The sequence below is a fragment of the Stegostoma tigrinum genome, chromosome 12 (genome assembly GCF_030684315.1).
Source record: "Stegostoma tigrinum isolate sSteTig4 chromosome 12, sSteTig4.hap1, whole genome shotgun sequence".
Lineage (NCBI taxonomy): Eukaryota > Metazoa > Chordata > Chondrichthyes > Orectolobiformes > Stegostomatidae > Stegostoma > Stegostoma tigrinum.
In genome coordinates, this window is record NC_081365.1 from 78,288,138 (window position 1) to 78,315,323 (window position 27,186).

A 27,186-nucleotide genomic window follows, 5' to 3' on the forward strand; every position below is an offset into this window, starting at 1 on the left:
ATATGGTTGGCAACAGTTGGGCCAGCATTCCTTAATTACTTACCTTGGAGAAGGTGGTGATGAGCTGCCTTCTTGAACCACTGCAGTCCTCCTGCTGTGGGTTGACCCACAATGCCCTTAGGGAGGGAATTCCAGGATTTTGACCCAGCTGCAATGAAGGAACGGTGATATATTTCCAAGTCAGGATGGTGAGTGGCTTGGAGGGGAACTTGCAGGGGGATGGTGTTCCCATATATCTGCTGCCCTAGTCCTTCTCGATGGATGTGGTCGTGGGTTTGGAAGGTGCTGTCTGAGGATCTTTGGTGAATCTCTGCAGTGCGTCTTGTAGATGGTACACACTGCTGCTACTGAGCATCAATGGTGGAGGGAGCGGATGCTTGTGGATGTTGTGCCAATCAAGCGGCTGCTTTGTCCTGGATGGAGTCAAGCTTCTTGAGTGTTGTTGGAGCTGCACGCATCCAGGCAAGTGGGGAGTATTCCATCACACTCCTGACTTGTGCCTCGTAGATAGTGGACAGGCTTTGGGGAGTCAGGAGGGGAGTTACTCACCGCAGGATTCCCAGTTCTGGCCTGCTCTTGTAGTCGCTGTGTTAATGTGGTGAGCTCAGTTTAGTTTCTGGTCAATGACAACCCCCAGGATGTTGATAGTGGGGGAGTCAGCGATAGTAACAGCACTGAATGTCAAGGGGCAGTGGTTAGATTGTGTCTTACTGGTGATGGTGCAGGTTATGCGCACTTGTCAGCCTAAATCTGGATATTGTCCAGATCTTGTTGCATGTGAAGACGGACTGCTTCAGCATCTGAGGAGTCATGAATGGTGCTGAACGTTGTACAATCATCAGCAAATGTCCACTCCTCTGACCTTATGATGGAAGGAAGGTCATTGATGAAGCAGCTGAAGATGGTTGGGCCAAGGAGGGTCCCCTGAGGAATTCCTGTAGGGATGCCCTGGAGCTGAGATGACTGATCTGCAACAACCATGACCATCTTCCTATGTGTCAGGTATGACTCCAACCTCCAGAGAATTTGCCCCCTGACACCCATTGATACCAGTTTTGCTCGGAGTCCTCAATGCCACATTCGGTCAAAAGCGGCTCTGACATCAAGGCCTATCACTCTCACCGCACTCTGGAACTCAGCTGTTTTGTCCATGTTTGAACCAAGGCTGAAATGAGGTCAGGAGCTGAGTGGCCCTGCGGAACCCAAAACTGGGTGTCGCCGAATAAAAACCAAAAGAACTGCGGATGCTGTAAATCAGGAACAAAAACAGAAGTTGCTGGAAAAGCTCAGCAGGCCTGGCAGCATCTGTGAAGAGAAATCAGAGTTAATGTTTCATGTCCAGTGACCCTTCCTCAGAACTGTCCTGAGGAATGGTTACCGGACCCGAAATGTTAACTCAGATATTTTCTTCACAGATGCTGCCAGACCTGCTGAGCTTTTCCAGCAACTTCTGTTTTTGTTTTTGTGCATCACTGAGCAGGCTATTACTGAGTAGGTGCTGCTTGATAGCGCTGTTGATGATGCTTTCCATCGCTTTACTGATGATTGAGAGTAGACTGATGGGGCAGTATTTGGCCGAATTGGATTTGTCCTGCTTCTTATGCACAGAACGTATCTGGGTAATATTCTGTATTGTGGGGTATATACCGGTGTTGTAACTGTACTGAAACAGCTTGGCTAGGGGAGCAGCAAGTTCTGGAGCACACGTCTTCAGTTCCTTGTCAGAATGTTGTCAGAGCCCGTAGCCTTTGCAGTATCCAGTACCTCCAACTGTTTCATGATATCATGTGGAGTGAATAGAATTGGCTAAAGACTGGTGTCTGTGATCCTGGGGACCACTGGAGGAGGCTGAGATGGATCATCCACTTCTGGCTGAAGATTGCTGCGAATGCTTCAGCCTCATCTTTTGCACTGATGTGCTGGGCTCTTCCATCATTGAGGATGGGGATATTTGTGGAGCCTCCTCCTCCAGTGAGTTGTTTAATTGTCCACCACCATTCACTACTGGATGTGGCAGGACTGCAGAGCTTGGATCTGTTTCGGTGGCTGTGGGATCACTTAGCTCTGTCTATCGCTTGCTGTTTTCACTGTTTGGCATGCAAATAGTACTGTTTTACAGCTTCACCATCTTCAGGTGGGCCTGGTGCTGCTCCTGGCATGTCCTTCTGCACTCTCCATTGAACCAGGATTATTCCCCTAGCTTGATGGATACCCAGATGAGTTGCTAGATCTGTGTGAAGTCTGTCCCATTTATCACGCTGATAATGCCACACATCACGTTGAAAGTTATTCTCCATGTGATATAATTGCAGCAGGCAGATTAGTAAGGATGAGGCCAAATATGTTTTTCCCTCTTGTTGATTCCCTCACCACAGCCTAGCAGCTGTGTCCTTTAGGACCCCACCAGCTCGATCAGTAGTACTGCTGCCGAGCCACTCTTGGTGGTGGACACTGAAACCCCCCCACCCAGGGGACATTTTGTGCCCTTGCCATCCTCAGTGCTTTTTCCAAATGTTGTTCAACATTGAGGAGAACTGATTCATCAGCTGAGGGAGGGCAGTATGTTGTAATCAGTAGGAGGTCTCCTTGCCCATGTTTAACCTGATGCCCATGAGATTTATGCCTGTGGGACAGGACATATCCAGGGATGGTGATGGTGCTGTCTAGGACATTGTCTGTAAGGTATGATTCTGTGAGTATGTCTGTATCAGGCTGTTTCTTGGCTAGTCTGAGACAGTTCTCCCAATTTTGGCACTAACCCCCAGATGTTAGTGAGGAGGACTTTGCAGGGTCGACAGGGCTGTTTCTGCCGTTGTCTTTTCCAGTGCATTGGTTCGATGCCAGGCTTGCTAGGCCATGTCAGGGGGGCAGTTGAGAATCAACCACGTTGCTGTAGGTCTGGAGTCACATGTAGGCCAGACCAGGTGAGAGTGGCAGATTTCCTTCCCTGATGGACATTAGTGACCCATTTGTGTTTTTCAACAATTGACAATGGTTTCATGGTCGTCAGTAGATTCTTAATTCAGTGGTGTGGTAGAATTTAAACTTGGGTTCCCAGACCATTAGCTGAGTGTCCAGACTAATAGTCTAATGATAATACCATTGGACCATTGCCTGTTCACAAGTCTGTCTAAATGCCTCTAATGTTGCTATCGTCTCTGCTTCTCCCACTTCTCCTTGCTGCACATTCCAGGCACCTCCCACGCTCTGTGTAAAACAAGCCTTTCCTTACCCATGTCCTTTAAACTTGTCCCCCTTGCACTTTTAAATCTGTGTACCCTACCATTTGACATTTCCGCTCCATCCATGCTTCTCATAATTTTAGATGTGTCTATTAGGTCGCCCCTCAGCTTCTGATACTCTAACGAAAACAATCCAAGTTTGTCCAACCTCTCCTAATAGCTAATATACACCAGTCCAGGCAACATCTGTTAAACCTCTCTTGCACCCTCTCTAATGCCACCATATCCTTCCTATAGTGTGAGGGGCAGAACTGCACACAATACTCCAATAGTGGCCTAACTAAACTTTTACACAGTTACAACACGATTTGTTCAACTTTTATACCTATTGCCCCAACAGATGAAGGGAAAGTATGCTGTAAGTCTTATTTACCACCAATTTCTCTTGTTTTGCCACTTTCAGGGAACTACAATTTGTACCCCTAAGCGACCTGGCATTTACTCCATACTTTTACACCCCAAAATGCACTGCCTCATTAAACTCCATCTGCCATTACTCTGCACAATATTTCAACTGGTCTGCATCCTCTTACATTCGTTGATAACCTCCTTCACTATCCACAGCTCCACCAATTTTCATGTCAACTTCAAACTTTCTAATCAGACCACTCACATTTTCATCCGCATCATTTGCATAAATTACAAGCGACAGGAGTCCCAGCACTGATCCTGTGGAAGACCAATGGTTGCAATCTGCAGTCAGAAAACCGCCCCCCCTCCACAACTACTCTCTGTCTTCCACGACCAAGCTAATTTTGTGTCCAATGTCCCAACTCACCTTGAAACCCACGTGACTTAATCTTCTGGACCTATCGTGGGAACTTGTCAAATACTTTAGTAAAGTCTATGTAGACAATATTCACTGTCTTGCCATTGTCATTCACTTTTATCACTTCCTCAAAAAAAACTTAAATCCAGATTGTGAGCAAGATCTCCCCCATAAAGCCATGCTGACTTTCCCTCATAAGTCCATCCATCTCCAAATGTGAGTAAATCCTGTCTGTAGGAATCTTCTCCAATAACTTCCTGGGCTGTGTATCACATCTGCACTCTCTGTCCAATCCGTTCTCTTCTTTGCTATAATGGGGCACCCAGAACTGTACACAATACTCCAGCTGAGGTCTAACAAGCCTCTTGTGCAAGTTCAACATTGCCTCCCTGCTTTTGTCCCTCTATGCTCCTGTTAATAAAGCCAAAAACACTGAATGCTTTATTCGCTTCTGTCATCAGCTGTCCCTCCACCTTTAGTGATCTGTAAACATAGACACGCAGGTCCACCAGCTCCTGTACCCTCTTTAGAATTATAACCCCTCATATTTATTGCCCCCAATTTCCAGCCCCACTCCCAGTGTATAGACCCGTTCCCTCACCCCTGGTCCCAGTGTTCTGCTACCTCTCCCCATCCCCCATTCCCAGTTGCGTACTTGTACTCCTCTAGGCACTTTGCTTGCTGCGAGATTCCCTGAAAGTTCCAGCTGTCAGCTGTCAGGTTGTTGGGTTTATTGGAGAGGACAGATAATGCCTGAGGTTCCGGGCATGTACAGAAGCCATGTGGGCTGCGTAGAGCTCTCACTTCCCTCTGGCAGCTTGGCCGCAGCTGCTGTCGCACATACAGGTTACAATGTGCCAACATTACAGTCGTTCCTGATGAATGTTCTTGTGTTCTCAGTTTGATTGGCTGCGTTATATGAAACTGGTCATCGATACCGATCTTTACCCTGAACTTTCACACATCAACATGTCAGAACAGCTCATAGTATATGTGCCGCAATACTTCAAGGATTTGTTCCAGCTGCTAGACTCAGTGGATAACAGGTACAATTCCATAATGCGACGCTTACCAGCTGTTATTCCAGTTTGGGCTCCTTGGGTAATTATCGATGCGATCTTAGTGCCTTAGTTACACCCCAATTGTCCTGAATGAAATAATCATCTAATCCTATTGCCCCATCACAGAACAATTGCCAACTACGTTGTCTGGAGAATAGTGTACCGGAGGATCACTAACCTCAGTCAGCGCTTCCTGACCCGCCGTCTGGAATTTCTAAAGGTATTTGCAAGAAAAACTGCAGGACAGCAGGATGAGAGAGGATGCTGTGGCTAGGTATCAGGGTAGGGTATCACATATGATGTATCCCCCATTGTACCACACACAGGGTGTATCCCCCGTTGTACCACAGACCACATGTTTCTTTATATCAGATAAACCTCACTCCATGATAGTGCACTTGGTGAAGATACCTGACTGTCGCTTTAGAATTTTCCTTGGAGGGAAAAGCTGCCAGCAATGTTGGGACTGCAGTGGCCCACACACAGCAAGTGTGGTGTGAACAGTAAATAGCGGGTGTGTTGTCACTGAGGGATAGCTATTGGGGTGGCACGGTGGCTCAGTAATTGCACTGCAGCCTCACAGCACCAGGGACCCGGGTTCGATTCCAGCCCCGGGCGACTGTGTGGAGTTTGCACATTCTCCCCATGTCTGCGTGGGTTTCCTCCGGGTGCTCCGGTTTCCTCCCACAGTCCAAAGATGTGCAGGCTGGGTGGATTGGCCATGCTAAATTGCCCGTAGTGTTTAGGGGTATGTGGGTTATAGGGGGATAGGTGTGGGTGGGATGCTCCAAGGGGCGCTGTGGACTTGTTGGGCCAAAGGGCCTGTTTCCACACTGTAGGAAATCTAATCTAAAAAAAACTGAGGAATGTGAGTCAATTAATCTGGTTGTTCTTTTGAGGTGGGGGGCGCAGTGGGGTGCAAAGCTAGAACAAGAGTAACACAGGAACGGGAAACGGTGCTGAATTTCGTAAACCTGTTTTAGGTGATGACGGGGGCGACATCGCTGTCTCCACGTTGGGACAAATGTGTGGACTTTGTCGAGTATGTTCTACCTGACGCCGTTGGCAGGATGTTTGTAGAAATACATTTTCAGGAGGACAAGAAACAGCTGGTAAGTACTGTTTGGTCAGCCCACCAGCTGTGTGTGTTTCACGGCCAGTTTACCCATGGCACCACCTTCGTGTATAAACAGGCAGTGTGCTTTCTAACTACACCTTAAAAAAACCAGACCGCATCATTGGCTGTGCAGCTCTCTGCATGTGAATGGCCCCATATTGATCAGCGTATCCAAACATCCTTCAGCTCTGTGTTGGAGGTGTCTGGATATGCAGCTTAACTGGAATTCTGACCAGGAGCTGAGAAAGGTAATTAGGCCAGGCAGCTTGCTCCTTTGGCCAGTGCATACATGATGGGCAGGGTAGCCTCATTTTGTGCCATGAATTTTGCTCTATTTCTTAAATATTGTAAGTATTTGAAGGAGGGGAACGTGTCTCCTGTAGTGCATGTTTCTCTGTTCTTTGTGCAAGCTCAGGCCAGTTCATTGTTCAAACAGTAGGTGTTGCCCATACAAACACAACAGTATGGTTACAGAGCAGCCTGGTTCCAACCTACTAGCAGAATCCTAAACTCATGACTACTGAGGTTAAAGTTAGATCCTAGCATACCTCAAAAGGTCATTTGCAGATTTATTAAACCCACTCTTGACTGTATAGGTATGTGGGGCAGTATATGGATTTTGAGTAAGGAAGGCCAGCATAAACAAGCCAGATTCGATTATTCAATGTTCCAACATTCCCAACAACCCCAATTTTCATCTCCTTTTTAAATCTTTCTGTCTGAGGCACTGATCTCTCGGAATTCTCTTCCCAGAGAGCAGTGAGGGCTAGGTCACTGAATTCAGCCAAGGGTGAGAGAGACAGGCTTTTGATTGACAAGGATGTGGAGGATTATGGGGAACAGATGGGAACCTGGAGTTCAGGTCACCATCACATCAGCCATGAACTTATTGCAAGGTAGACTAGACTTGAAGGGCCAAATTGCCTATTCCTTATTTATTTGCCTACTGCCTACTTATTTGCTGTGATCTTATAGAACATAGAACAGTACAGCACAGTACAGGCCCTTCGGCCCACGATGTTGTGCCAAACTTTTACCCTAATCCTAAATTCTATCTAACCTCCACCGCTACCTTATACTATCATCCATATGCCTATCTAATAGCCGCTTAAATGCCCCTAATGAGGCCGACTCCACTACCCTCTCCGGCAATGCATTCCACACCCCGACCACTCTCTGAGTAAAGAACCTTCCTCTGACGTCTCTCCGATATCTACCTCCACTCTCTTTAAAACTATGCCCCCTCATAATAGCTACCTCCACCCTAGGAAAAGACTCTGGCTGTCTCTATCTATACCTCTGATCATTTTGTACACCGCTATCAAGTCACCTCTCATCCTTCATCATTCTAAAGAGAAAAGCCATAGCTCTCTCAACCTTTCCCTGTAAGACCTTCCCTCCATTTCAGGCAATGTCCTGGTAAATCTCCTCCGCACTTTTTTCAACGCTTCCACATCTTTCTTGAAATGAGGTGACCAGAGCTGGACACAATACTGCAGACGTGGCCAAACCAGGCTTTTGTATAGATGGAGCATAACTTCACGACTCTTGAACTCAATCTCTCTATTAATGAAAGCTAAAGGCAATTGCATCTTGTGGCAGTGATAATGGGAACTGCAGAGGCTGGAGAATCCAAGATAACAAAGTGTGAAGCTGGATGAACACAACAGGCCAAGCAGCAGATTTTTTATTGAGCTGCTGGAAAGTAAGAACACTCAGTGTATTTGTTTTGTGGGAAGGTTTTATCTGACTAATTTCATTGAATATACGGTTTCTTTTTATTCATGCATTTATTGTCCATCCCTAATTGCCCAGAGGACAGTTAGGAGTTAACCACATTGCTGTGGGTCTGGAGTTTCATGTAGGCTCGACCACTATGGGGATGACAGTTTCCTTCCTTAAATGACATCAGTGAACCAGATGGGTTTTTCCAACAATCGGCAATGGATTCGTGGGTCATCGTTAGACTCTTAATTCCAGATATTTTATTGAATTCAAATTCCACCATCTGCTATAGTTATTTTAATTTTATTTGTAATCTGCCATCTGCTACAGTGGGATCAAAGAGTATGGGGAGTAAGTGGGAACAGGATACTGAGCTGGATTATCAGCCATGATCATATTGATGCAAGCCCAAAGGGCTGAATGGCCTGTTGATGCTAATTTCTGTTTCTCTACCTGTGCTGCAGCCGTTAATCGTTTGGGTACTCAAGAGTCCAGATTATCCTCCCCCTTTTGAACTGCATCCTCTTTATTAACTCTGTGTTCATCCTATCAAAATTAATGATTTCACATTCCTCTGCAAATATTTTAATCTGCCACAAATCTCCCCATTCTGCCCTAAACTCTCACACTGTCCTCACAGTTCACAAAGCTGTTTAGGTTTGTATCATCCACTAAGTTTGAAATTGTGCCCTCTAGACTAAAGACTAAGTCATATGATTTTTATTTTTTCATTTGTGGGATGTGGGCGTCGCTGGCTGGGTCAGCATTTCTTGCCCGTCCCTAGTTGCCCTTGAGAAGGTGGTGGGGAGCTGCCGCCTTGAACTGCTGCAGTCCTCCTGCGGTAGGTTGACCCACAATGCTATTAGGGAGGGAATTCCAGGAATTTGACCCAGCGACAGTGAAGGTGCAACGATATATTTCCAAGTCAGGATGGTGAGTGACTTCGAGGGGAACTTGGAGGTGATCGTGTTCCCTTGTATCTGCTGCCCTCGCCCTTCTAGATGGAAGTGGTCATGGGTTTGGAAGATGCTGACTGAGGATCTTTGGTGAATTTCTGCAGTGCATCTTGTAGACAGTACACACTGCTGCTACTGAATGTCGGTGGTGGACAGAGTGGATGCTTGTGGATGTGGGGCCAATCAAGCGGCTGCTTTGTCCTGGATGGTGTCAAGCTTCTTGAGTGCTGTTGGAGCTGAAGCCATCCAGGCAAGTGGGGAGTATTCCATCACACTCCTGACTTGCGCCTTAGATGGCGGACAGGCTTTGAAGAGTCAGGGGCTGAGTTACTTGCTGCAGGATTCCCAGCCTCTCACCTGCTCTTGTAGCCACTGTGTTTGTGTGTTGAGTCTAGTTGAGTTTCTGCTCAACGATAATCCCCAGGACGTTGATGGTGGGAAATTCAGTGATGGTTGAATGTCACCATGGAATATCAAGGGGCAGTGATTAGGTACACCAGGGAAAGCAAGGCTCTTCATGCTGATTCCCGGGATCCCCTTCCTGCAGCATGGAAGATTACCTTTCCCACCGGCCATCTGTCTGCTGCCACTCAGCCAGTAGCCATCGCTGTCCCTTTCTAATTCCTTGGGCCTTAGTATAACTGATGTTCCTGCTATCTCTCCCTCTGTCAAAAGCTATTTTGGATGTCCCTGTTCACCACCCTTATACCCAAGGAGGATTGGGAGATTATGGCCAGTTTCTTGGGTTTAAAAATAAAAATTCCTGGGAGATGAGTGTCATTCCAGTGATTGTCCTGGTGAGTTGCTGTAGTCCCTCCGGTGTGGGGGGACCCATGCTGCTGTTAGCAAGCAGTTTCTATCTTAACTTCCTCCGATGCCCCGTGGATGCACCTCATCTGACCCTGGAGATTTATCAACCTTAAGTATAGCCAGCCTCTGTAGTATCTCTTCTTTTGCACATTCAGTGTCTCAGCTACTCCCTCTTTTAGCGCAGCTTCTTCCTGATGGATGTAAAGTATACCCTGCCTCAATGCCCTTTTTGGTCACTAACCAGATCTACTCCATCTTTTATTGTTTATATATCTCCAGAAGACTTTAGCGTTCCCTTTTATGTTACCTGACAGCCTCTTTGCATACCCCCTCTTCGTCTCTTTGCTTCCTTTTTCACTTCCCTTCTGAGCTTTCTGTATCCAGCCTGGCACTTGCTTGTCTTTTAATCCTGTCATCTGTTTTCTGCTTCTAGACCTGAAACAGACCGATCCAACTCGTCCATGCCGACCAGATAAACCTAGTCCCACTTGCCAGTGTTGGGCCCATATCCGTCTATAAACCCTTCCTATTCATGTACCCATCCAGATGCCTTCTAAATGTTGCCATTGTACCAGCCCCCACCTCATGAGTTGCTATGCATCAAATTGTTGTGAAAATTTGTCAGGTCCTCACCCACTCTGGCCTGCTTCTGACTCCAGCCCCACAGCAATGTGCTTGACTCTTAACTGCCCTCTGAAGCGGCTCTAGCAAACCACTCAGCTCAAGGGACAATTAGCAAAGGGCAACAAATGCTGGCCCAGCTAGTGAGCCCTACATCATCCACGAGGGAATAAATGAAACTGGCAAGACAGTGGGCCAAGAGCTGGAAACCGGAGTTAGAAGGTGTCAGAACTGCTTTTCAGCTAACATGAACAGCATGGGCTGAGTGGCCTTCTGGACCTGTAGATCTCTCTCTGTGATCCATCAATTAAAATGGCTATGAGTCCTTCGCGATGAAGAGAAGTTATTAGAGAATCAGACTAATCGACTGTTAGTCTTTAATTTCCAAACCTTTCTAATCCCTAACTACAGAGAAATGTGGGTGTGGATTTAGTAATGTAGCCAGACTAGTGACCCAACCTGTTCGGGCCATCCTAAATAAGGGTGTTTTAATCCACACGGCTGTTAATGAATGTTTAAAGTTGGAGCTCCTCTGTTTTCAGACTGAAAATTTGGTTGCTGGTATTCGCTGGGCATTTGTGGACATGCTGGAGAAAGAAAATGACTGGATGGATCCAGAAACCAAGACCAAAGCTAAAGAGAAGGTAGGTTTTTGCATGTTTGAAAGTAAGACGTGTTTGAAGTTTGCAGGTCGGCAGCTTCGGCTTGGAGCCTTGCTCGACGGGAGTGCAGATCGATCAAACAAGCTGCGTGGGAGGGCAGGGACAGCTCTGATTGACTTGTACAGAGCACTGTCACTGACTGATCACCCTGTTTAGTGAAAAATGCAGGAAAGTCACCACGTCTGCCAACAGTCAAGCCAATTCAAGCTGCATGTAATAATGATGACTGGAGTTGGACTGGGATGGACAAGGTCAAAAGCCAAATAGACCTGTTGGATTACAACCTGGTGATGTGTGTTTTTCTGACTTTGCATGTAATAAGCCACATGCCTCGGGCTCCCATTATTGTGCATTCACCAGGTTTTTGCTAGAGTTGAACAGAGTATTGGGAGGCAGCCTCTAGAGTACTATGTTCAGTTTTAGCCCTTAATTAGGTAAGGATGCAAACGCACGAGAACCTGCTCAAAAAAGGTCCACTTGACTGATACCTGGGATGGAGGAACAAAAATAGTTTGGACAGGGAAGGTCTCTATCCGTCAGCGTTTAGAAGTCCGAGAGGTGACCTTTATAGAAATGTTTAAGACCCTGAAAAGACTTGATAGAGATGACTTGTGGGAGAGATTGGAAAGAGGGCTCAGATGGCAATGAGGAGGGGTTTTGTTTCTCTCTTCTCAGAGTTTTTGGAACTCTCTTCCCCAGAGAGCAGTGGATACATGCATCGTAGAATATTTTTAAGGCACAGGTTAGAGAAATTAGTGACTAGCCAGTCAAAGTGCATTGGAGATGGGTGAAAATGTCAAATTGGGTTATAGTCAGTACCGTCAAAATCATGTGGAACGATGGAGCGGGCTCAAAGGAGCCGAATGGTTCATACAGCATGGAAACAACCTGTCCATGCCTACCATAATCCCCAAAAAAATACGTCCCACCCGCCTGCTCCTGGCCCATATCCCTCCAAACTTTTCCTATTCATGCACTTATCCAAATGTCTTTTAAATGTTGTAACTGTACCCACACCCACCTCTCCCTCTGAAGTTCATTCCACACACAAACCAAAAAAGCTGTCCCTCGTGTCTTTTTTAAAATCTCTCTCCTCTCACCTTAAAAATGTGTCCCCTAGTCTTGAAATTCCCCACCCTGGGGAAAAGACAGCTGCCATTAACCCTATCTATACCCCCTCATTTTTTTCTAAACTTCCCCCAGGTCACCCTTCAATCTCCTTCACTCCAGCGAATAAAGCCCCAGCCTATCCAGCCTCTCCTTATAACTCAGACCTTCCATACCCAGCAATATCCTGGTAAATCTCTTCTGAACCCTCTCCAGCATAATAAGACCCTTCCTGTAACAAGGCAACCAGAACAGGACACAGTACTCCAGAGGAGGCCTTGCTAATGTCCAGTGCAACTTCAACATGATGTCCCAACTCATTGTGCACCGGCGTGTTCCACTCTGTTGGATTAACGTCTTGATATTTTTCCTTCCATCAGGCACATGGAGTTCTTGCCAAAATAGGATATCCTGACTTCATACTGAATGATACCATCATCAACGCCAACTTCAGAAATGTAACGTAGCTGATTGCTGGTTTGGACACCGTTCTTGTGCTTACATCATCAGTGGGCTAGGGGAGGCCGAGGGCTGGATCCATGTGGGACCATCCTATCTTGGAAAAGCAATAGGGAAGCAAAACCTTTGGCAAATGAATGTCATTTTGTTCTTTCTTTCAACTGCTAGGTACCTCAGATTCCTCAAAATGCACATTTATCTCTTTAATAATATGTTTTGTGTTGTAGAAGATGAAATTCTGTCCTATCAAGTCGGACATCCCAGTGCCAAAGGGCCGAGAATTATAACGTCAGAGGAGGCTCTCAGTGTTCAGGGTTTATTGCCTCAGCCACTGATCCCTAAACTGGACTCTGAGAATGCCCCACAGGCTCTCAGTCAGGTCTCAGCTTGCTTTGCTCTTCGAATGAAAAGATGTCAAGCAAAGGAGCTGAGATTTCTCAATAGTCTCTGCTCCCTGCCATGACAGTGCCAGCTTTAACTCTGCCTGACCTCCAACCATTGGGATCCTGGGAGTGGCAGAGTTGCCCCCAAAAAGTGTGTGTGGGCCCCTTGCCATTTTCACAACCCGGGTATGGATCAATATTGTTGGGGGGGGCACATTGGCCAGCCGAGGATCAGTCAGATCCCTTACCCTCCCGCCCTGTCCTGATGGAGAGGCTCGGGGGGCATCCTTGTTTGAATGAGTGGATTGCAGCACTAACATGGTACAGCAGCCTAGTCCTGGAGTCTTATTCCAACTCAGCGGTGAAAACCCTAGGAACGGAGAGAGATTCAAGGCCAGAAGTGTAATTGGACCCCTTTCTGACCCAAACCCAAAACTGAGCATGCTGCTAATAAACAGGAGAAAGATAATCCCAAACTTTGGAAATCTGCCCAAAAACAAAACTAATATCATCACTTGTGTTAGAGAGAGTAGGAACTGCTGATGCTGGAGAATCTGAGATAGCACGGTGTGGAGCTGGATGAACACAGCAGGCCAAGCAGCATCAGAAGAGCAGGAAAGCTGACGTTTCGGGCCCAGACCCTTCTTCAGAAATGCACTTATGTTGACTGGATTCTCTTCCTATCCCTTTTGTTAATCCCTGTGTCCTGGAGACTATGTGATGATCTGATTTCCGATTATCCCAGGACCATATTTCTCCAATAAAAAAATGAAAGAACCTCCTGTTGTTAGTCACTAACAGTCCCCGTTAACAATGGTTCACCCTCCCAGCCTGATCCTTAGCAACTCCTTTGCCTGTCCAACTGCCTTTCTCTCTCTTTGAACTCTGTCCTATTGTTTACTCCCTACCCGACCCACCTCCCTATTTTCTGCATATAAACTGATGTTTTCCCAGCCGCCTTCAGTTCTGAGGAAGGGTCACCGGATCCGAAACGTTAACTCTGTTTTCTCCTCCACAGATGCTGCCAGACCTGCTGAGCTTTTCCAGCAACTTTGTTTTTGTTCCATATCTCTCTAAGGTAGGCAATTCTCCTTTGCCTCTGACTTATATAGGAGTACAATTATATCGGAGGCAGTTCAGAGGACATTCAATATATTGATTCCAATGATGAGAGAGTTGTTTTCTGAAGAGATCGAGCAATTTAGGCTTATACTCATCAGTTTAGAAGAATGAAAGGAAATCTAATTGAGGTATACAAAATGCTGAAGGGATTAACAAAATAAATCTGGACAGGCTGTTTCCTCGTAGAGTCCTTACATTGTGAAAGCAGGCCATTCGGCCTATTGAGTCCATGCCAACTCTCCAAAGAGCAGACCCAACACCCCCTCCCTTTATCCCTGCATTTCCCATGGCTAACCCACCTCACCTGCACATCCCTGAATAGTGTGGGCAATTTAGCATGGCCAGCCCATCCAATCTGCACGTTTCACATGGTGGGAGGAAACCCACGCAGATACGGGGAGAATGTGCAAACTCCACACAGACAGTCGCCCAAGGCGGGAATCGAACCCGGCAGCAGTGCGAACCACTGATCCACCGTGCTGCCCTCAAAAATGGGGCAATCTGGAACGAGAGGTCTGGCAGCATCTGTGAAGAATAAGAGTCAGAGTTAACCTTTTGGGTCAGTTCTGAGGAAGGGTCACCCGACCCGAAACATTAACTCCGATTTTTTTTTCACAGAAGCTGCCAGACCTGCTGAGCTTTTCCAGCAACTTCTGTTTTTGTTCCTGATTCACAGCATCTGCAGTTCTTTCGGTTTTTATGTGGATTGCAAGCTTCTAGTTTCAGGATAAAGGGCGGATTGAAAACAGAGGTGAGGAGAAACTACTTCTCTTAAAGGGTCATGAATATCTGGAATTCAGAGCATGGTGGCCGTTGGGACATGGAGGAGGCAGACAGATTTGTAATTAATGGTGGGTTAAACGGTGATGGAGAGCAGGCAGGAAAGTGGAGTTAGGGATGAGATGAGGTCAGACATGATCGTATTGAAAGAAGGGCCAGGTTTGAGTGGCTGTAAGGCCTACTCCTTTCTCATCTCATGTTCTTACGATCTCCCTGAGCAGCCTGGGCCAAAGGCGACATTTGTAACAAGGTGTGGATGGTGCTGAGCAGGATGTGCTGATCTAGCTATGATTCCTTAGCAGATGCCTGCTCCGACCCTTCGAGGCTGCACTGGGGTACACTAGGATCTGTGCTGGTGCGTTCACCTCCATGTCTGTAATTATGACTGTGCTTTGCCTGTTTTCTCCGCAGCTGACTGTCTCTCACACCAACTACTTTGACAACGTCCTGCAGTCCCTTCACTTCTTCGCTCAGACAGGTTTCTCCTACTTAAGGAGCCGTGTTTCGAAGACAGAGTGAGTGCGTGTTTGTCTTCCGATGTTGCTGTTTTTCACCGTTACTTAGGTAACACATGACAGCAATCAATCAAACCAAATCGATAAAAAGAGACAGCACTTTGTGTGAGTGTGCGTGACTAGCCTGGGTCTCCAAACGTTACCATAAAGTCACAGGTGACCTCCCGAGCAGATCCTGTGGGAGCATGGAGGGCCCCCTGCTCTGCTTCTACATGCCCTCTCGGTACCCACCCAAATTGGGTAATCACAGGGGCAGTGCCAACATCCAGCAACATGTCCCTTTGCCTGTCCCCCTCCAACATTGCAAACCTCTTTTTATGGTAATCGTTTCTCCAAATGTTTCATTTCTTAAAAATCAAACCTTTAAAGACCTTTAGCGTTGAGCATAAAGCCCATTCCGAAAGCTGGAAATGTTGAACTGAGTGATCCTAGTGAACTGCTTCCAGTCTGGCATTGGTATTAAATGCATCTCCCTTATCTCAAAACCAACTGAGCCGATGATCTCTGAGCTACTTCTGGAATATTATTCACTGCACTCGGAATTGCATTCCCCTTTAACAGAGGATTATTCTCACCTCTGGGCTGTGCTTTCAAACGTATACGTGCTCGGAACTGTTCTGAAACGCATGGGAGCTGATTTGTCTAATGTGACCATCTCCTTTTTGTCCAGCTGGTACACTAGTCCCACCACGGTTAATGCCTTCTACTCTCCAACAACTAACCAGATCCGTAAGTACCTTGCTTTCAGTTTCCGGGTGGGTGAAGCTGCATCATAGTAAATATGTAACACTCTGGGTTGTATGAGACACAGACAGTGCTCAGCCTTCTCAGCTCCAGCTTCACTCGCTGGCTTTCACACTGCCATCCAGAAAGGGCAGCTACATTTTTGGGTACCTCATAGCAGGGAAACAGACCTAGGTCCAACAGTCCTACCCACACCAACCTGGAATCAAAGACTAGTTAGTGGACCGTTCGTAATTAAAAAGAAATCTTATTATTTAAATCGAGACTTCCTCAATCATAGAAGGAGAGAGTCAGGCCTGATGGCAGTGATCAAAAAGGCTTGGTCAAAGAAATGGCTTTTGAGGGGCGTTCTCAAGGGCAGGGGGAGGGAGCGCTGCAGAAACTGGCGTTCTGCACTTCAGGTTGAATGCAACTGAAGCTGTGTGTGTGGTGAAGGAGCCATGGAGGAAGCCCCTGGTTAGGAGCAGTGGAGCACCAGCAGGTTTTTGAGAAATAGACCACCACAGGAGTAGACCGTTCAGCCCCTTGAGTCCTTGTTGGCTCCTTAGAGAGACATCTCATTGGTTCCTTTCCTCTGCTGTATCCCCATGGCCTTGCTGATTTAAGTCCATCCAGTGCCTGTCCCTTTAGAATCCCTTGATTGCCTCCAGTTCCACCTGGCTTCTGGGCAGCGAATGCCAGGCTCTGTCTAAATTAATATTGTAACTCCCTCCCAACTCTTTCTCATTGTTCCCCTTTGTCCTGGTAACATCAACCAGTGGGGACAACCTTTATCTAAATCTGCCACCATCTTGGCCACCTCAATTGAACCTCCTCCCAGTCACCTCTCCTCCGTGCACCATCATCCTGGCAGCTAAGATCCTTCACCCTGGAAACCATTCTGGAAAATCTCCATTGTACCCTATCATTAATCCTCCTGTCCCTTTCATGAGGATTCCTGAAGGTTCTATGGCTGGAGGAGATCACAGTCATGGCTGAGCACGAGACCAAGGTGAGAGTACGGTGACAGTGTCGAATTCTCAACATTACTGGACCCAAAGTCACTGTAGGTATTGTTGGCGTCAGATTGCTGGGTGACAGATGAGAGTGACTCTCCAATATACAGGCAGCAGAGCTTTGGACAAACAGGAGTTGAATTGGAAGGGATCTAATCCTGAAAAACATTGCGATAACATGTTAACAGAATGATAAAAATGTGATAGAGTTAGGGCCAGAGGCAGAAATGTTCTGGACCTGAAAGTAGATCATCTTTGCGATGGAGAGGATACATTAGATTGTTTACTGTAAATTCTTCGACGGCTGAAGGATTAGCTGGCAAGGTCAATATTTACAGACCATCCTTATTTGTCCTAGGACTGTGTGGTTCACTCACTGACTTCAGAGAGCAATTAAGGGTCATGTTGCTGTAGATCTGGATTCACATATAGACCAGACCAGACGAGGACAGTAAACTTCCGCCCTCAATAGCATTGGTAAAACAGACCGATTCTCATTTAAAACCTATGAGTTTTACAGTCTCATTTAATGAAACTGGCTTTTTAATTCCTGACTTTATTGTTTGAATTTAAACATCATGAGTTGGCTGTGGTAGGATTTGAACATGGAGGCCTCTGGATTACTCAATGGTTTTAATTACTAATCTACTGGCATGACCGCTGTGCCACACCCGTCCCCTTCCTGGATGCACTTTAGGGGCGAAGGTAATGAGATTGTGAACGGCCTGGTTCAACCTTTACCAGGGAATTGGGAGCTGGAGGGAAGTGGAGCTTGTGCCGGGATTTGAAGCTATGGTTTTGACATTCCAAGTGTTTTGTCAGAGTGGGATGCAGCCCTTTCAGAACCGTGATGTTGGGATGGGCAATAGGCAAAATCGCGAAGTGTATCAGCAGAATCTGACTCCATGGTGGAGTGACCAGGTTATAGTTAGTCAGTAAGAACTGGAAACAGTTGATGGTGATCTGTTTGTATGTGAGGGAGTCCAGCGTCCTTATTGGCTGGAGGGAGAACCATGTTTCTCTGATTCACAGGTGTTTGAAGATAAAGAAGCAGTCAGCCTTATATCAATATAATAAAATGTGAGGCTGGATGAACACAGTGTTCATCCAGCCTCACATTTTATTATCTTGGAATCTCCAGCATCTGCAGTTCCCATTATCTCTGATACTATTTCAGCCTTATATCAATGGTTGTTGAAGAGGATGCAGTCGCTCACTCGGGAGATGTGTGTTGAGGCAGATAGAGGGACGAGAGCAGAATGGTATGCACAGTTCTGGTGTACCTAGTACCCGAGTCAAGGCACAGGGAGTTTAGTTGAGATGTAAAACAGACAACTGATTGGCTAACTTCAGCCAGACCACTTTATGTCCTCTGCTCTTGAGCCCCGATTGGTGGACGGAGTTCAGTGTGCCTTGGGTGGAAGGTCAGGAGAGCTCAATGTCACAGACTGTTAATGTAGAGACCCAGGCAATGTTCTGGGGACAGGGGTTCAAATCCCACAGCTGCAGATGGTGGAATTTGAATTCAAAGAAAATCTGGAATGAAGAATCTAATGATGATCATTGTCAATTGTCAGAAAACCCATCTAGTTCAATAATGTCCTTTAGGGAAGGAAACTGCCATCCTCACCCAATCTGACCTACATGTGACTCCAGACCCACAGCAATGTGGTTGACTCTTAATCGTCCTCAGGGCAGTTAGGGATGAGTAATAAATGCTGCCTGGCCAGCAACACCTTCATCCTGTGAATGAATTAAATAAAAGTTAAACACAACCTTGTTTCTTTCTTTTCCGGTTTGCAGAATTCCCAGCAGGAGAGCTTCAGAAGCCGTTTTTCTGGGGAGAAAAGTATCCAATGTAAGTGCCCACTGTCGCTGCGGAATGAGTTGACCCAAGTTTTAATCTCTAGCCTCGATCCTAGGCCTGAGCTGAATGCATTTCCCACTGTCAGAGGGTCGGTGTGGACTCGATGGCCTGAATGGCCTTCTTCCACACTCTAGGGATGATATGATATTTGAGGAAGAGCAGGGGGAGCATTCCTTGGTGCCCTGAACATATCCATTCCCCACACTACTGAAGGCAACCAACTTGATCAATATTGTCACACTATACAAGCTGGCCCCATCTTTCTCAACATTCATTCCTGGGATGGGGGTGACAGGGTTTAGTGCCTGTCCCTAATTGCCCCTTGATGAACTGAGAGGTTCTCTAGGCTATTCAGAGGGTACTTAACAGTCTGTGTCACTGTAGTGGGCCTGGAGTCACACAAAGGCCCAGGCCAGGTAAGATTTCCTTCCCTGAAGGATATTAGTGATGATAGACATCCGGCCACTGCCACTAGCTTTGATCCCAGATTTCATCAGTTGCCACGGTGAGATTTGAGAACTAGTTCCCAGAGCGTTAACGTGGGCTACGCGGTGCGTTATCTCATTGGCAGAGGTGCCATAGACATTCAAAGTCCCCCTTCCCTACAGCTGGGAGGTGGGGGAAAGGAGGGAGGGAAGGTAGTAGGAGGCATATCAATTAACCATCCATGGTGAAATGGTGGCTTAGGCACTTGGAGGGGAGGCTGTGATGGAGCGAGTGGGGAGCCCCTGTCTTGGGTCAGTGAACGTGTGAGTGTCCGGATGGCGAATCTGCCATTTGCTGTTTTTAGAGTCTGATGATTGTGAAGAAAAATGACCTGCGGCTCCCTCGCACTCTCCCCAGACCATTTCACAGTCGGTGAGGCCCATTCACTTTCAAAGTTCACAGCAGTAAATCTGTGCACAGCAAGATTCCACAATCACAGGATTGTGGTGGGGAGTAGGTGTGCTGCTGGGAGTCGGGGGGGGGGTGCGGGCGGGCAGGGAAATTGTCAGATTTCCTGTTTGATTGGCACTGGTTAGGGAATCGCAAGGGCCCTGGGAGAACTACTCTGTGCTTCTGCCAAGGGCCCAGTCAGTACAGACACAGAAATTAAACTGAGCCAATCAGCAGCAAACATGGCACAAAGCCAGTCCATGATTGGAAGACCAGCAAGGAGCACCATTGCAACAGTGAGTGGTCATGGGAACTGAGAGGTGTGAATTGGCGAGAGAGAGAAAGATGGACAGTTCAGATCTGACTGAGGGGTGGGGACTGTTCAAAGAGAAAGGGAGAGAACAGGTAGTAGCAGAGATGGGGGGTAGAAGATACAATGACAGGGAGACAGCAGCAAAGAGAGAGAGAGAGAAAGAGGGAGAAAGAGGAAAATTGGCTGTAATGGAAGACGAGAGGGAGAGAGACCTCACCGCAGGGGAAGAAGGCTGGATACGGAGGCTGAGAGGAGAGAAGGAGGAAGGCTGCAAAGGGAGTGAACAATTGTAAACCTGTTAACAAAGGAATGCTCAGCTGGCGAGGAGTTGGGAAACTGTAAATCATTGTGTTAATTAATTTCTTGCAAATGAATGTAGAATCTCTAGCTTAAGACCATGTGTGCTCAGCAGCTACTAAATGTGGAGGGGCAGGGAAATTGTAATGGATGCTCTTGGAATGAGCATTGTGTTAATTGTTAAGTTTAACTCCATGATTGAGATCAGAGGTTTGCACGATAACACATTAACTGTGATCACACCAGTCTGTGGAAGGTGTGTATAGGGCCGATGGCTTTTACTTGTAGAATTGTGTGTCTGCTATTTTGAAGAAAGCTTTTGTTGCACGCTCATGCCCACTGACTTGTACCAGTTTAAATACTGCATAATACGATATTAATTCATTGTGTGTCATGGATTTAAGTATTACGGAGAGCAGGTAATTATTGGTGATATTAATGAATTCTTCTAATTCTGCTTCTGTTTGAGGCCAAATAACGTACATGTCAACACAAACACGGTATATATTGTTAGTCTGTGAGTATGTCACAAAATAAATGAGAATGAAAAAGTAGCCCCAAAAGTCAAAATGTACCTGTCAAGAAATTGCTGAGAAGAACTATTGGGTTTTTGTGGGGTGGCAGGGTGGCACAGTGTGTGATCTCTCTCTCTCTCTCTAGTCCTGAGGCAATGAGTATCTCTGAGGATTCCAATCAGAATTGCTTTTGATTTCAGGTCTATCAGTTACGGTGCGATCGGAGTCATTGTTGGACATGAGTTTTCGCACGCGTTCGATGACAATGGTGAGTGACTGTCAGCTCTCATTGAGGAGGAGCTCTCGGTATAATTTTTAATGGTACTTCTCTCTAAATTGAAATGTGGATTTTTAAAAACCCTTTGGAGCATGGCATTGTTGATAAGGCCTGTACTGGCCTCCCCTCTGTAACTGCCCTTGAACTGCGTGGCTTAGGAAAATAGGAACAGGAGTAAACCATTCAGCACCTGCCGTCCCTCCATTTAATGAGATCATAGATAGCTAATGGCACGCTGGCCTTCATGACAAGAAGATTTGAGTATTGGAGTAAGGGTGTCTTGCTACAGTTACACAGGGCCTTGGTGAGGCCACTCCTTGAGTATTGTGTGCAGTTTTGGTCTCCTAGTCTGAGGAAGGACGTTCTTGCTATTGAGGGAGTCCAGCACAGGTTCACCACACTGATTCCTGGGATGGCAGGACTGACATAGAAAGAAACACTGGATCAACTGGGCTTGTACTCACTGGAATTTAGAATGAGAGGGTGGGATCTCATCGTAACATATAAAATCCTGATGGGACGGACAGGCTAGATGCGGGAAGAATGTTCCCGATGTTGAGGAAGTTCAGAACAAAGCATACCAGTCTAAGAATAAGGGGTAAGCCGTTCAGGACTGAGATGAGGAGGAATTTCGTCACCTAGAGAGTTGTGAACCTGTGGAATTCTCTCCCACAGGAAGCTGTTGGGGTGAGTTCATTAGAAATATTCAAGAGGGAGCTGGACGTGGCCTTTGCAGCTAAAAGGATCAAGGGATATGGAGACAAACTGGGAGTGGGATACTGAGATTGCATGATCAGCCATGCTCGTATGGAATGATGGGGCAGGCTCGAAGCACCGAATGGCCTACAGCTGCACCCATTTTCTATGTTTCGATGGCTGTTCTGTGACCTGTATTTCTTAATACCTTTGCTTAACAAAAAAAATCATCCAGCTCAGATTTAAAATGAACAACTGATCCATTATCCACTGCCGTTTGTGGAAGAATTTTCCAAACACCTACTATCCTTTGCGTGTAGAAATTCTCCCTAACCTCTCTCCTGAATGGCCTGGCCCTCGTTCTCAGACTATGCCCACTGGTTCTAGAAACACCAACTAGTGGAGATAGTTTATCTTTACCTATCCTGTCTTTTCCTGTTAATATATTGAAGACTCTGATCAGATCACCCCTTTCGCCTTCTAAATTCTAGAGGAAACAGGCCTAATCTGTGTAATCTCTCCTCATAACTTTAACCCCTGAAGTCCAGGTATGATTCTTGTAAACTGACATTGCACTCCCTCCAAGGCCAACTCTGTGATTCCAGACAACAGTTAAGAGTCAATTACATTGAGTTGGGTCTAAAGTCGTGTGTGGGTTGGCAGACTTCCTTCCTCAAAGGACAGCAGTGAACCAGAGATTTTCCGACCATTGATGGTTTCACAGTCACCATCAGTTGAGGTGTCCTGAGGATTGATTAACTGAATTTAAATTCATCCCACTGTTGCCAGAGCCTCTGCATTACTAGGTCAGTAACAAGATGATGATGCCACTGTTGCCCTCAGGTAGGTAGAGCCAGAGGTCTTTAGGATACATGCCTCACTGCTGCCGAATGCCCCTTTCACTCTTATTTCCTTGGCTTTGCTTGTCTCACAGAATCCCTACAGAGTGGGAGTAGGCCATTCAGTCCATCGAGTCTACACTAACCCTCCAAAGATCATCCCACCCAGACCAAACCTTATCTCTGTAACCCTGTATTCCCCATGGCCAATCTATCGAGCCTGCACATCTTTGGACTGTGGGAGGAAACTAGACTGCCTGGAGGAAACTCTCACAGACACGGGGAGAATGTGCAAACTTCACACAGGCAATTGCCTGAGGGTGGAATCGAACCCGGGTCCCTCACGCTGTGAGGCAGCAGTGCTAACGACTGAGCCACTGTGCCGTCCAGGCAATTTAGGTACTGACAGGTCAGTGGAACACTCTCTGCCTGACTTCACATGTGTTGAGTAAAGGGGAGCATTGTAGAAGTATGGGATACAGGAGCTGGAGTAGGGCATTCAGCCCTTCAAGTTGGCTCTGCCATCTAATATGAACATAGGCAATCCATCAACTCAGTCCCTGAGCCCGCTTTATCCCCCCTCCCCTTTGATCTCACCTTGCAGTTCACACTGGAGACTGGTACAATGACAACATTTAAAAAGCATCTGGATGGGTGTATGGATAGGAAGGGTTTAGAGGGATGTGGGCCAAATGCTGGTAAACGGGACTAGGTCAGATTGGATGTCAGCATGGATGGGTTGGACCGAAGGGTCTGTTTCGGTGCTGTATGACTCCATGAGAGGACCGGCGCAGTACTCCAGGTGTGGTCTCATCACAAAACTCAATCCTTTCGATTCTTCAATGTTGCCACATTGTAATTTGCAGTCTTCATTCATTCATTGGACCAAAGGTATTTCTTTTTCCTCAGGGTGTTAAAGTTACTTCTTTCAGCATCTGTGGATGGAGGCTTTTCTGCTCTTACGACAGAGTTGTAGAGAGCAACTTCACTGGAGAAGTGGGGAGGGTTGATGCAGTCACATCTGGAGCCACATCTGCTCCTCCTCTGTTTGCATTTCCCTCACCGTGTCTGCTACGGTGAAATCTGACCAATCAGAGGGTTGTTACTATGCTGGCCCTTCCTGATCCCACAACAAATAGTGTTGATTGGTCAGGACTCTATCCCCAAAAAGTGACATTGTCTCAGTTAGTTTCACGTCATTTTGCAAGCTGCAAACAACTCGCCGCACACTTTCCCCTTCAAAGCGATATTTTGTTTAACCGAGACAATAAAAGGTGTGGTCTCTTACAACAGTAACTTTCAAGTCCCGTGTTACCAAGTGACTATAGAGTAGAAGAGGACAGAACAGTTATCGAAGTGGACCAGCTGCATCAAGGGAGATGGGGCGATTGACATGTCAGTCTATGTGTAAGATGTGAAAATTCTGTATTTCTTGTTTTTTGTAGGTCGAAAATATGACAAAAATGGAAATTTACATCAGTGGTGGAGCAACGCATCCATTTCAAATTTCAATGACAAGACCGAATGTATGATTAAACAGTACGATGATTACTACTGGCCAGTGGCTGGTTTGCAGGTACATCTGGGGTGCTATAGGAAGGTTAAGCGATCTGGTCACTATAGGTGGGTTAGGGGTGTGTCCCAGGCACTATAAGTGGGTTAGGGGTGTGTCCCAGGCACTATAAGTGGGTTAGGGGTGTGTCCCAGGCACTATAGGAGGGTTAGGGGTGTGTTGAGGGCGCTGTAGGAGGATTAGGGGTGAGTCCTGGGTGCTATAGGAGGATTAGGGGTGAGTCCTGGGTGCTATAGGAAGGTTAGGGGTGTGTTGAGGGTGCTATAGGAGGGTTAGGGGTGTGTTGAAGGCGCTATAGGAGAGTTAGGGTTGTGTCCTGAGCACTATAGGTGGGTTAGGGCTGTGTCCCGGGTACTGTAGGAGAGTTAGGGGTGTGTCCTGGGTGCTATAGGAGGGTTAGGGATGAGCCCTGGGCCCTATAGGAGGGTTGGACTGTGCCGAGGGCACTATAGGAGGGTTACAGATATGTCCCAGGTACTATAGGGGGATTAGGGGTGTGTCCCGGGCATTATTGGAGGGTTAGAGGTGTGTCCCGGTCTCTATTGGAGGGTTAAGGATGTGTGCTGGGAACTATAGAAGGGTTACAGCCCTAGACCTTTGTGGTCCTGAACACACAGTGCCAGGCTGACACTCGATTGCCCTCTGAAATGGTCCAGGAAACTTCTCAGTTCAAGGATAGGCAACAAACAATGGGGCCTCGCCAGCAACAATGTGGTTATCTGGAAACATAGTCAATAAATAATCTTGTGTCTTGTAGGTAAATGGGCAGAGGACTCTGGGAGAGAACATTGCTGACAACGCTGGGCTACGGCAGGCTTTCAGGGTATGCAAACGCCAGAAGTGTACATTTAAGCTGGGAATTCCCACAGGCTTGCCCTGCTTGGGGTCATGGCTTTGTCAGCCAAAACATAGAATGAATTGTGAAGTCAGGAAACCCTGCCCCCACCAGCACCACGCAACGGCCAAACTGCCTTTGGAGTTTATGAGAGATCACATGGAAAACAGCCCTTGGCCCACTCCCACATCTGGTGCAATGTTATTACATCTGAAGGGGTTGACAAAGAGCACACAGGGCTACGGGGCAGGGCAAGGTGGTGGGTCAACTGGATAATGGGCACTGGCAACAGTGCCAGTCAGGAGCCCTCTCCATTGGGCATTGTCTACCATGTACTGTGACCAGGCAACAGCAAGACAACTTCAATTGTTTCATTGTCAAGTGGTCACAACGGAGAAGGAGGCAACTCTGCCCATCATTTCTGTGCTTGCCCTCTGCTGATCAGTCTCTTCTACCTTCTTCCCCCTGCATGTTTGTTTTGAGCTTCACATAATTGCAACCAAAGCGAATCGGTGAAGCTGTAGGAATTCAGGCAGACTGAAACGACACTACCAACAACACACAGAATTCCTGCAGTGCAGCAAGAGGCCATTCAGCCTATTGAATGTACACTAATCCCCAAACAGCATCCTCCTCCCCCTCCTATCCCTGTAGACCTGCGATGGCCAATCCACCCAGCCTACATATACTGGAACACTAAGGGCACTTTAGTATGGCTAATCCTCCTACCCTCAACATCTTTGGACTGCAGGAGGAAATCGGACCATGATGACCCACACAGACACGGGGACAATGTGCAAACTCCACCCAGACAGTCACATTGAACCTGGCTCCGTGGCGCTGTGAGGCAGCAGTGCTAAGCACTGAGCCACGGTGCTGCCACTGCTCTGCAGGCAGACTCTATCCACCCAGGGCCTGTGACTGTCCACCTGAAGGTTTGGTATTCTCCTGCGAACAACATGAAGCAAGCATGATGTGTGAAAGTACTTGGATGCAATTGTCTCTCAAAATTTAACAGAAAGATGTGCAGGCTGGGTGGATCGGCCATGCTAAACTGCCCGTAGTGTTCAGGGGTGCGTGGATTATAGGGGGATGGGTCTGGGTGGGATGCTCCATGGGGCGGTGTGGACCTGTTGGGCCGAAGGGCCTGTTTCCACGCTGTAGGGAATCTAATCTAAACCAATGGTCGGTTAAATCACCAATAAAGAAGAGGGTAAGGATGGTGGAAATGTGCAGACTGGTCCTCCACCCAGTCTGATTGACCATATGCTTACACTTTAATGATGATGAATGTTGTTCCCCGTTGCCCCCCACTCCCAGGCCTACAGAAAATGGATACGAGAGGAACGAGGAGACAAAGAGGAGCCCCTACTGCCAGGTCTACAACTCAGTAACAACCAGCTCTTCTTTTTAAGTTACGCTCATGTGAGTCACCCTTTGTGTTGTTGTGACATTCCACATCAATGTTTCCCCAATTACCGTGAGTGCGCTTAGGTCACCCCGAGTGATGACATTGAACTGTGTCGGGTGTGTTCAGAGCCGAGGTTTAGTTTACTCTCGGTCTTGCGGTGACGACACTGCCTCTGGCTTCGCTTCCTATCTCCGATGGTGAAGGGAAGTGAGGTCTTAATATGACCAAACTGGTTGAGAATCAATGTGTAAGATCCTCCCACGGCAACAAAAGCAGGAGAGACTCACGGCCAGCCGGGTAATTGAGAGAAATCGGAGACTTTGTCATCAGTCTCCCAGCCACCACACGCAGGTAAAAGTGTATGTTGCCACGACGACTCAGACCCTTGGGTGGGCTGGGATGCTCAGTTGGCTGGATGGCTTTTGTGGATCAGATTGGTGACAACTGTAGGGGGTTCAATCCCTGTTTGGGTTGAGGTGGATTCAGGGTCCGTCCTGCCCTAGATGGAGATCACAGAGCTGGGGAATCGGGACACAGCCCAGAGCGGAGATCACAGAACTGGGGATCGGGACCCAGCCTGGGGTGGAGGTCACAGCGCTGGGGATTGGGACCCGACCCG

General features: G+C 47.1%; 1 protein-coding gene across 3 annotated transcripts in view; it reads left to right on the forward strand.

Moving 5' to 3' along the window:
- Positions 1-27,186, forward strand: part of phex (phosphate regulating endopeptidase homolog, X-linked) — a 73,880-nt gene that overhangs the window by 40,044 nt on the left and 6,650 nt on the right. For 2 of the 3 annotated variants that reach the window (XM_048540089.2, XM_059650474.1), the window contains exons 9-20: positions 4,912-5,057; positions 5,199-5,292; positions 6,056-6,184; positions 10,844-10,945; positions 12,451-12,528; positions 15,226-15,329; positions 16,000-16,058; positions 18,872-18,926; positions 21,137-21,204; positions 24,194-24,324; positions 25,079-25,144; positions 26,477-26,581. In XM_048540089.2, the coding sequence (XP_048396046.1) occupies positions 4,912-5,057; positions 5,199-5,292; positions 6,056-6,184; positions 10,844-10,945; positions 12,451-12,528; positions 15,226-15,329; positions 16,000-16,058; positions 18,872-18,926; positions 21,137-21,204; positions 24,194-24,324; positions 25,079-25,144; positions 26,477-26,581 (1,137 nt within the window). The remainder of the gene's footprint in view (positions 1-4,911; positions 5,058-5,198; positions 5,293-6,055; positions 6,185-10,843; positions 10,946-12,450; positions 12,529-15,225; positions 15,330-15,999; positions 16,059-18,871; positions 18,927-21,136; positions 21,205-24,193; positions 24,325-25,078; positions 25,145-26,476; positions 26,582-27,186) is intronic. The other variant, XM_048540090.2, reaches the window with a different exon arrangement.